This window comes from Neolamprologus multifasciatus, chromosome 22 (assembly GCF_963576455.1).
Source record: "Neolamprologus multifasciatus chromosome 22, fNeoMul1.2, whole genome shotgun sequence".
Taxonomy (NCBI): Eukaryota; Metazoa; Chordata; class Actinopteri; order Cichliformes; family Cichlidae; genus Neolamprologus; species Neolamprologus multifasciatus.
In genome coordinates, this window is record NC_140459.1 from 35,580,914 (window position 1) to 35,592,357 (window position 11,444).

Consider the following 11,444-nt stretch of genomic DNA (forward strand, 5'->3'; position numbering starts at 1 on the left):
CATGAACTACTGTTACAGCAACAGACATGGACTACATGCCCCACACAACAAACACAGGCCTGCTCCTCTCGTTAACTGAGATAAACTGCTGCCATATTGGTTTTACATCTATACTGTCCAGTCTCTGCTGGTGGACATACAGCAGCATTGTTTAATCTCATTTGAGTCATTGTTGACTTTAGCCATCTTTTTAGTCTTCTGAGAGCACTGAAGCTTCTTTCAGCCTCAGCACCTGCGTTTTATCCTCAGATTAAAATTATTATTCTGTGCTTGATGTGCCTCACCTTTGGCCCTGGCTCCTCCCCTCTGACTGCACTAGGACATATTGCCACCTGTGTTGACATTGAAGACTTTAAGTGAGCTAGCTCTTTATTACAAAAATGACTTGTGTTGGGCATCAGACAGTAATATTTGCTTTGATTCTGGCCAAGCTCAGGTTGGAAGACGGAGCAGCTTTGAAAGGTATAAGTACAGATTGGATTATCTGTGGATTATACCTTTGTAAGATCTGTATCAGCTGCTTTACCGTCACAGCCTCAGTTTCCTGGGGGTTTATCAGGGTATGCAAGCACTTGTTCCAAAACGGAGACAGTATGGAGAGATATTACCTTTACCCTACCCTGAGTATTAGACAACCTATTCTCTCATGCTAGAGTACTAGCATACGCTAGTGCACTCACTTACTGGATATTTGAACACTTTGGTATAAGTTACTAGTAACTTATAAAAAAAAAGTTACTACTACTAATAATAATAATAATTTTATTTATAAAATGTCTTTCAAGATACTTAACAATAGAATAAAACACGTAATAGAACAAAGAGAAAATAAAGAACAATAAAAACAAAAGCACAAGATAAAATAACAAACAGACAAACTAGTCCACGAGGATGGGCGTAATTAACAGTTCATATTCCAGATCCTTGTCTAACTGTACTTTAATATACAGAGAGTGATTTTATTATACAGCCTGCCTTCATTTGTATAACTGGGTTGTGAAAAAGAAGAAAAAAACCCCAACATAACACAACACTGTTGAACAGAACAGCAAACTGTAAAATGGCCAACATTTGTCCAACATTTTGACTCGAGTCTTCCGTAAAATACAGGTTTTTACCACAATACAAATCCACTTTGTAATTTTACGGCATCTTTTAAAAATGTCCCCGGATGTCAGCGTTTCCAAACTAAATACAGCAGGCGGCGACATAGCACCCTTCTAATAGTGCGATCTCAATTAAAAGCAACAGAAGAAGAAAACGACCAATGAGAACTTTCCTGTTCAGGTCACATGACCTGGAAACATGGCCGCTTCAGAAAGCTGAGAAAGCTTTCGAGCAATAACAATTACTTTGAACAGCACAAGTACTTATCTGTAGGAAGACGTCGGTTTACCTTTACGGTAAAAGACCTTTTTATATTTGTATTCACGTGGTAGCTTTGTGTAGCTCAGCTGTCCTGGTTATGGTGCAGTTATACACGCAGAAAATACATAAATAATCCACAGAATACGGAGTCTTCCGTCAGATCCTGTCAGATCCGCGTGTCTGACACAACGGCTGAAGCAATTTTACATTTTTGTGTTTCTAAAGGAAATCTGGGAGCCTCGTGGGCATGAAGTAGCTTTACCGCGTTTGCTGAAGTTCCTCTTTGCTGCTGGAGACCATGAAGCTGCGTGTCCAGCTGCAATGCAAGAACCTGCACGAATACCTGAAGGAGCTGAGTCCGGAGATTTTGGACAGACTCTACAACCACCCGGCGACATGCCTGGCTGTGTACAGGTGCGTGCCTGTGACTGGTTCTGCATCATCACCGTCAGAAGCCAAAAGCATCTCATGCCTTTCACACTTTAATCGTGTTTTTGTTATATAGAAAGTGTTGAGTGAATTTTCTTCACTGTTTTTTTTATGTGTTTTGATATTTTACAGGGAACTGCCCTCTCTGGCAAAGAATTATGTGATGCGCATGCTGTTCCTGGATCAGCCTCTCCCCCAGGCAGCTGTGGCATTGTGGGTAAAGAAAGACAGTCAGAAGTAAGTTGCCTCTGTTGTGTGTCGGTTTGTCAGTCAGGTACAAAACTACTCTGCTGATTCTCATGAAAATAGAAGAGTTAGAGCATGGGCCAAATAACAACCTGCTAAACTTTGGTGCACATCACTGGTGGCTGATGCACGACAACCTCCAAAGTTTGTTTTTTTTCATTAAAATCACAGTAAATTTCTAAATAGCTCTGTAACACACTGGTCCTGTCAGCTGATGACCCCAGCCTGGTAGGTCTGAGCAGGAGAGCCCCTGTTTTTATGCCTCAAATATCAGCCTTGTGCCAGTGCCCTTGTTTTCTACTTTTTTCCTCATTGTTTAAAACTCATCTGAAACATTTGTCGGAGACTAAAATGAGAGCAGGAATTGTTGCAGCCTGTTTGGTTTGTGAAGCAATTAACAGCTTAGCAGAAGATATTAAAAACAAAGATGATGGTAACTGCCATGATTGCTGAATTTATTAGAAGTTACAGTTTTATGTTCCTCATGTGTGGCTCAGAGGTGTTTCCTAAATGGTTGAATGTAGATTTAAATTTATTCTCTTCATTGTGCTCTTTGTATGTTTGGTTCTGGGCCGGCAGGTGACCAGCGTAACACATCATTTAACTGCATGACTCGCTGTTCAACCCTGTGCCTCATGAAGTGATTGATAACTGTCAGGTGTGCTCTGTCCTTGGATGGCACACCTGTGGCACACCTGTGTCTCTGAAACAGGAAATAAGTTTTCTTCAGTGTTTGCAGTTTGTCTTTGGCATCTTCAGGGGACGCACGTTTCAACGTGATAACCAGTTCTGTTCATTGTTTTTTGTCTCTGCCTTCCTCCTGCAGGGACCACGATGAATGTGTCTCAGTGTTGGCCGGTCTGCGCCTCTGGCACAGTCAGCAGCTGCAGGGTGGTCTGCAGGGATACGTTTTAAATCCGGTGTTTAAAGACAACCTGAGGACAGCTTTGCTCGGGGGGTACGTCTGCCACTGTGAAAATACCGTTAGTCATGGCGCTGCAGCATCTCTCTTTCTTTTAGGAACTGTTCTTTGAAAAGTGAAAACATGGTTACTATTGGCGACTGTCGAGCCTTTGAGTCGCCGAGCAGCTGAATAGGGGAATAATGTTGACGCGCCCGCTGTTCAAAACGTAAGTTCCAGATTAAAAACTTCTTTAGTTGTTATCAAATCCTTAAAATCCAGAAAAACAGCGATCAAAACCTTTCTAAGCTTGAGCGGTCAGCAAAAGTCGACTTCCCCCATCGGGACGTGAACAGGTGATATAGCAATCACTATTACTATTACCGACACCACGTGACCCACAGCTACGCCTATCCACAACAGTTACTGGGCCCCTAAGTCAGTGAGGTCACCTGTTACCTGCTTGGTTTCACTTTCTTTCATTCCTGCAGGACCAGTGTTAACCAAGAGAGCCAAGTCATTGTTGTTTCAACACACAGGGGGCGAGCTTGGGCCGATGAGGGGAGCACGCTGGGCCCTGACCGCCACGCACGAGACATTGAGAGCCTTGACCGCTATGCTATGGAGCGCTGGGAGATCATCCTGCAGTTTATGGTGGGTTCTCCCAGTGCTGTCAGCCAGGACCTGGCACAGCTTTTGGTTCAAGCAGGCCTCATGAAAAGGTATGCAGTAGTCTTTATGTCACATTCACATTTTACATGTAATGTATGTGAAAGTAAGAAGATTCAAGATTGTTTATTTGCCACATGCAGAGTCGTACAAGTACAAAACAGTGAAATGTGACTGTGCAAACATTATAAACAATAAGTACATTTAAATTAAAAATCAGGAACTTTTTAATGAAAAATCTGCAAATGTACTTTGTGCCATATGAGCACTGCAGAGCGAAGCAGAGTGGTCAGAGTAATGTAACAGTAAAAAACTGCATTTACAGCTCATGTGGTATAAATGAAATTCAGCATTATAATGCACTCCAGTCAAAAACATCTGCATTCTTGCCAGTGATGGTTGTTACTGTGCGATATTGTTGGTTTTTTCTATAAAGAAGTGTTCATGTTTTTATTTGTAGCCCTGTGTTTGCTTTGGCTGCAGTCAATGAAACAGTCAGTGTTGAAAAATGAAGGAAACTTGAATCCTCTGGCTGTTGTCTGATGGTGATTGGACTATTTAATGCGGGGAAAAGTTGGTACTCATGTCCTTTAGAAGCTCCAGGGATGGAGGAACAAAATAAAAGAGAGACATGAAGGCAACATTGATAAATTAGGTTTTTATTAATTTTTGTTTCATACTAATTAAACTGAAAGAGACGACAAACCACTGTCACCTTCAAAAGAAAGGAAACACTAAAAGTTGGTCCCTAAACAGAAGGCCAGTCACACACTCGTCCTCACAGACCAGTCGTCACCACACACAGCTCACCAGCTGAAAACCAGAAAGGCTCTCTGGCAGCTCTCCTTTCTCTGGCCTCAAGTACTCCAGCTTAATTGCTGGGTGGAGTCAGGCGGCACCTAAAGCTACACCCATGCAGTGTAAATTCAAGTAGTCTGTATTCAGTGACTTCGCCTGTACGTGACGTATGAGTTTTCCAGCTGCCGAGCCTGATGGATTCTACGATTAGTAACTACTGACGCTGTCGATTGTTACTGTAACCGTACAAGACAAGGAAGCCCAGGGCAGAGTTTTCCAGAAAACATCAAAGAAAGGCTTCAGGCTGGGGGGGGGGGGGGGGGGGGATGATGCGTGCAGTGTGAGCTCAGGTGAAATGTTATTAGCGTGTTGGGTGCGCCTGAGTAAGAGGAAATCCAAAGTGGACAGCTGTAACGTTGTATGAAAGAAGTAATAGTAAAGAGCAGACTATGCTAAAATACATTTTCTTTCATCTCCATGGCGTTACGGGAAACTCGCCATGGGGAGGGTTTGTTGGCGAGTAATGTTGGCGCTGTATCTCACGTTGTCCTGATTTATTCTCCGACTGTCAGTGAAGCAGGAGAGGCGCCCTACATCACCTCAGCTGGCTTCCAGTTCCTCCTCCTGGACACAGCCTCTCAGCTGTGGTACTTCACCTTGCAGTACCTCAAAACTGCTCAGGTATGTCTTTCTACTACTTCACCCTGATCAGGTTTAAGCTGGTTTGACAAGCAGCTCGTTGAGGCTCTAGAGTCTGTAGCCTGTCATTACTCTGACTAGCACGTGTTCAGGCAGACGGGGCTCTAGTGCTCGATGCGTCTGCAGACGCTGGCTGGACTGAAAACCCTACTTTGGGTCACAGAAATCTTTTCTAAGGATAGCTGATGTATATAGTGCACATACTGGCCTGAAGGGCTGAGGTCTGTGTGGGAATATATTTGTGAGACAAAGTGAAACTTGGCAGTTGTGAATAACAATGAAAACCGGGCAGCATCTTTACATCAGCGTGTAAATTGATTTTGTTCCCACGCTGAATCAGCCATCATTTCCCTGTGAAGTAAGAAAAACATCTTTAGCTGAACCAATCAGACCCATTTAATCATAATCAATAATCATCCTGTGGCTCCACGTTGATTAAAGTGAACAATGAATCCTGATGTAACATAATTAAACGTATAATTATGGATAGAAATACATTTGTAAAGCTTGTTGAAAGACTGTCCTTGAGGTGTTTATTCACCAATGATTTTAGTTGTCAGTTGCCTAGCAACTAAAGCTCGACCTGAGGACATGCTCGATCCGTGTCGATGAAGTTAAGCAAACACTCAGAGCTGCAGAGCTGCACTTGTTTCCTGTTGATGTCCAACCAGAAACACCACTCTGCTGTTAAGTTTGCTGTAAAACACAATAATTTATGGTTACATTAGAATAATATTAATAACTACAAATAATCATTAATATTTTTAATTTAACCTTTATTTAAACAGGAAGATCCCACTGAGATTAAAAACCTCTCTTTAAGGGTGACCTGAGCCAGACAGGCGTACAGAAACACAAATCATGTAAAGTATATAAAAACGCTATGAGCCACCTTAATTGTGGATCAATGTTGAATGCATCATTAATATCGATTTAAAAAGAGGAGATCAAATCTGTGCCCATAGTTCCAGATCCTCCTCTTCTTCAGCTGCTCCCTTTAGTTTTCTCCACAGAGGTTCATCTTCCTCCATCTCCTCCTGTCCCAGCATCCTCGTCTGTCACACCAGCCCTCTGCATGTCCTACATGCATGAACCTCCTCTCAGGCTTCCCCTTTTCTTGCCTGGCAGCTCCATCTTCATCATCCTTTGTCCACCATATCCACCCTCCCTCCTCTCCTACTATGAGCTGTTCCTTATTTCTCATCCTGTCCATCCTGCTTCCTCCCAAAGAAAACATCTTCAGCATTTTTTGTCAGTGCTGCATCATACGTGTGTCGGTGTCCTCTGTGTTGAATTAAAGTGTTAGAGCTGAAGCCTGAAACGGACCAAAGGTGTTGATCTCACAAAAGTCATGGTGGAAAGAAACTGTCCATCAGGATCGAGGAGAAATGACTCCGTGTCAGAGAATCTTTATCTCTGTTGTAAGACCTCAGCCCTGCTGTGTAAACTGCCATGTGGTGCATGCAATGATCCAAGATGGAGTTTGTTTTCCTTTGCTTGTTATTAAATGCTTAAATGTGTAATTGATCGACTCATATCTCATACTTTGTGTCTCGTAGTCCAGAGGGATGGACCTGGTGGAGATCTTGTCATTCTTATTCCAGCTCAGTTTCTCCAGTCTGGGCAGAGTGAGTGCACAGCAGTTAGCATCTGTCTGACTTATTTATTCATTTTTTAATTGATTATTGTTCCTGGGGTGTGTGCAAAAAGCAATATAACTGTGCTGTAATACGGTGGTCTCAGGTCGTCCTTTAACGTGCTGCCTGTGTGCCGTAGGATTACTCGGTGGAGGGGATGAGCGAGTCATTGCTTACTTTTCTGCAGCACCTGCGAGAGTTTGGGCTGGTGTTCCAGAGAAAGGTGAGCTACTGAGAAGAGTGTTTCTATAGAAACGTGTGTGTTTTGTTTTTTACATTTTGTGTTAAAGAATCTTACTTTGTGCAAAAAAACAACCCAACTAGCTGTTCGAATGTGTCGAGCTTTAATGGTTGTGGCTTTACTTGACCAGTTGTTGTTCTCCTTTGGATTGGTTTTCTTTCTTTTGTAAATAAGAAAGTGTAGAATCATCAAAAACAGTAGAATCATGTTAAATACAGCTTACAATAAACACTTCAAACTGAAACCTGTGTGTCCTGGACTAGAGTCCAACACTGACAGAGCCATTGCATGTGAGACCTGCTAGTTAGTGCAGTTACGTAGCAGGGTTGGACTGGTTTGATTACGCTGTCACCACAACGAGCTGTGGAAGGCAAAATAGTTTAAATGTGTAGAGTTAGTTACCAGAACACTATCAGTAGTTAAAGTCTGGTTTTGGTTGTTGTTTAATGCTTCCATCTTCTGCTCTTTAGAGGAAGTCCAGGAGATATTATCCCACCAGGCTGGCGATCACTCTGGCTGCAGGAGTCGCCAGCAGCTCCTCCTCTAACCTGGCTTCCAGTGCTGGGACTGGAGATGCAGGTTTCATTGTGGTGGAAACCAATTATCGTATCTATGCCTACACAAGTATGTGTGAACACCTCAAGACTTTTCACATCTAGTCACTAAGTAACCATTGATTAACAGGGTGTCAGGATGGTTGAAGCTCCATTGTAAACTGCATAGAATTTGACCCTGACTTCCTTTAACTGTTTTAATGCACATTACGCAGCTGTAGTCAGAACTGAAACCCAGCAGCATTGTTTCTGTACAACGTGCAGACAGATGTGTGTCTGAGCTGCAGCCCAGACGTGGGATAAAGAGTGGAAGCAGGGCCCAGCAGCTGGTCTGGTTGTGTTCATCAATACAGTAGGGGTGGGGGAAAAATGGATACTTTGTAGCATGGTGATATTTTGTTTGCTAATAATGTATGGATACAGGGACAGCAGAAATCGATACTTTGTTACAAAAGGTTTTTGTGCTCTGACTTCAGAGCATGTTGATCCTTTTTCTGAGCAAGAATCCTGACATTCCTTCACTGTCCAAATGTGTTTAACTTGTTTTTGGCAGCAATAAACATGACAGTTTACTTATTTTAATTTAAGACATGTTTTATTTTAATTAAGTTTAAAACTGTTTTATTTAATGTAAAATTATATTTTGTTTTAATTGACTTTCAAATTCTTCAGTTGCTGAAGGGGCTGCATAGTTTTCATAAACTGCATAGTTCAGAATAGCTATAATTGTACCAGATGGTTGATTCAGTTAAGTTGGACTAGACTGTAATACAAACCGTTCAGTTTGTCAACAATCAAACTGAAATGAGAGAAAGACTGAGTGTGAGACTTTGATATTAGAGAAAATGAATATTGATAAAGTTTACCTTTATGTACAGAATCTGAATATCGCAAAATATTTTTAAACATTGTGATAATATCGTATCGTGGGATGTATGGTGATTCCCACCTCTACAATACAGTAGCATTTTCCCCTTTGTTTCCTTTGAAAGGATGCACAGCTGTCATACAGAGCCTGTCCAGACTTGTGTTTGTGTGACTCTCACAGATTCAGAACTTCAGATTGCTCTGGTGGCTCTCTTCAGTGAAATGCTCTACCGCTTCCCCAACGTAGTTGTGGCTCAGCTGACAAGGGAGTCTGTGCAACAGGCCATCGCCAACGGGATCACTGCACAGCAGGTACTGCTGCACTGGGCTCACATCCTCTTTCACTCCCCTGTAGTGATGGAGCCACAGCAAAAACACAAACTGAACATTAGATTGGAACAAACACAGAAAGTAATTATGACAGAACATTAGACTTTCACTCCGTATGCGTTGCCACCACAGAGCTGTCACCTTCATGGCCTGATGTTACAGAAGAAAGTGAACACTGTGTGAAAGAATTAGCTCACATAAACCTTTGATTTCCTCTTTGGAAACTTTCAGTAACAACTTCAGGATCACATGTCTTCCCTACTTGATTTTGTGTGAACACACACCTGAATCCAGAGCAGCGAATTGTCAAACAGTATACTCATTTTTGTTAAATGAGTAATGTTTAGTTTTGTGATTCATCTAATTGAAGCCCTATTAAGGAACGTTTTATTTTTAGAACGTCCTGATGTGTAAAACCTTAGATGGTGCACTTGTTTTGACATTGATGCGTACGGCACGAAGCGGCGCACACCCCGGACAGGCCACAGAGAAAACATTTACAATCACGGGCAATTTATTTAAATCCAAAATGCCACAGCAAACCGGGCAGGTGCAAGTATACACACCGCTGTGGATAACTCCAGCCTGGGACAGTCTGGTCCCTCTGAAGGAGACTGGCTCCAGAGCTCCAGAGCTGAGCTTTTACATTTCGTGTTTCTCTTCTGTTCAGATTATCCATTTCCTGAGGACCAGAGCTCACCCTGTCATGCTCACTCAGGTACAGCATTGATTCTTTTTGCAGTTCAGTCTAGTAAAACGAATAATGAACAGGTTAATCGCTCTGCAGAGTGTCCTCATCCTCTGTTGTGCTTTTAGACCCCAGTGCTGCCTCCAACTATAACAGACCAGATCAGACTGTGGGAGCTGGAGAGAGATCGCCTGCAGTTCACAGAGGGTGAGCATGTTGGTCACGTGTGTTCAAAACAACACGTAACACTACTCGTTTATTTCTTGTCTTCATAAATTTGTTGTAATGTACACATCCACTGTGCTAATTACAGGCGTGCATCAGTAATCGTGCCATGCTAACAAGTAGTCTTGTCCATGTCTCCTTCAGGTGTGCTCTATAACCAGTTCCTCTCCCAGGCTGACTTTGAGGTTCTGCGAGACAGAGCTCAGGTAGGTTTGTTTTTATATTAATACCAGAATAACATATTAATCTACTGTGTCATGTTTTTAAGGATCTTTAGTCAGTTATGCTGCTTTGATTTTGAGGTCTCCAGCATTGCTTGTACCTGCTGCTCCAAGACGCTCATGTCTTCATAATGGAGCGTCCCGGTGTACAACAAAACGTAACAAGTTGTAATAGTACAAATTTCCTTAAACATAACTCCTGTATTGGTGTTACAGCACAAGCCAGTGAAGTTGTGCCATATTTTCACTGTATGTATTCATATAATTACATGCGATCGACGTGTTGTAGTTACAGCAGATGGACATCTTTTTAATGACTTTTCTGTTCATCAAATGCCAAGCCTGTCTTTGTAGCCTGCTGGTGTCTAACACAGGTGTTCTGGTGCAGGGCCTGGGCTGTCTGGTGTGGCAGGATGTGGCCCACAGAGTGATGGTGGTGACACCACAGGGACACAGCGAGGTCAAGAGGTTCTGGAAACGTCAGCGATCTCACACGTAAACGGAGGAGCAGAAATGTGGCTTTTCTTGCTTTCCACTACCATCACCGTTGTTAGTGCGAGAGGAAAGTGAAGATGACTTTTTATAACATGCTAGCATCTGAGTATTAAACTGAACAGTTTCTGCTCATGCTTTCCTTTTTGAGTAGCTGTGTGGATCCTATACTCAGAATCTTGAAGACACCCTTTGGACTCTAAGTACTACAAAGTACTGTGGAACCTCCACTGTAAATAATCGTACAACTGGTGGAGTTAAAGTGAAAAAGCTGACAGCAATAATGGAACCAAACTCAGGAGATTAATTTGTAAGAACTTTATTAATTGATCTGTTTGGTGTTGTGACCTAAAAACTAAGTGCTCAAAGACACCCTGTACACACTGGATAAGGATTGTGGCTTTTTATATTTTGAGTTCAGAATAAAAGTTGTTGAATTATATTTTCACAATAATGTTTTGAATTAACTTCACATAATACCTGCTTGAAACAACAGACACTTATCTTTATGTTGATATTGCCACTAGAGCAGCCGGGACAGTATGGTGTCTTTTAAGTAATTGCTGTTTGAAGTACTCATCCATATTCAGTAAAATATAGTAGATGACAGTAGTGGTAGCTCCCAGTTTGAAGTAGCAGATGGGATTAACTAGAATTTTGCTAGACCAGGCCATGGACCAGAGGGTTGATGGATCCCTCCAGCCCGCTTCCCTGAGGAGGATCACAACTCCGGAGTTTCCTTCAGTGTGTTCACCATAGTGCCAGTTAGTGAGTGTGATTGAATTAAATGTTAGAGGAGGCATAGATAAAAACACTGTGTAGATATGTGTGTGTATGAGTAAATGAAGTTGATGAGAAGTTAAAATGCACTCCTCATGAGCAAGAATATCATGGTAACGTTTGTCTTTTAATAGTTTCTTTTGCAGTGTTTTGACTGTACAGCATCTTCAGTGAGTCAAAAACAAGAATGAGGTGCACACGTTTGAATTTTCTCTCATCCACACAGTTAAAAGTGTACACACAGGCACCTCTGGATATTGGACAACCCTTCTTGGCAGAATTAGTTGAGTTCTTTAAAT

At 42.2% G+C, this 11,444-nt stretch overlaps 1 protein-coding gene across 2 annotated transcripts; it reads left to right on the forward strand.

Annotated features, from left to right (window-relative positions):
- Positions 1 to 1,247: 1,247 nt before the first annotated feature.
- Positions 1,248 to 10,807, forward strand: gtf2h4 (general transcription factor IIH, polypeptide 4). 2 transcript variants are annotated; one of them, XM_085149643.1, is made up of 14 exons: positions 1,248 to 1,403; positions 1,594 to 1,782; positions 1,930 to 2,034; positions 2,870 to 3,001; positions 3,484 to 3,666; positions 4,984 to 5,092; positions 6,670 to 6,738; positions 6,887 to 6,970; positions 7,459 to 7,612; positions 8,591 to 8,721; positions 9,410 to 9,457; positions 9,556 to 9,634; positions 9,797 to 9,858; positions 10,262 to 10,807. In XM_085149643.1, exons 2-14 carry the CDS (start codon positions 1,667 to 1,669, stop codon positions 10,370 to 10,372), a joined length of 1,383 nt encoding a protein of 460 aa, XP_085005769.1. In that variant the 5' UTR covers positions 1,248 to 1,403; positions 1,594 to 1,666; the 3' UTR covers positions 10,373 to 10,807. The 2 variants fall into 2 exon arrangements, with proteins under 2 accessions (XP_085005769.1, XP_085005770.1); XM_085149644.1 differs by lacking the exon at positions 1,248 to 1,403 and having other exon boundaries at positions 1,416 to 1,782.
- The last annotated feature ends 637 nt before the right edge of the window (positions 10,808 to 11,444 follow it).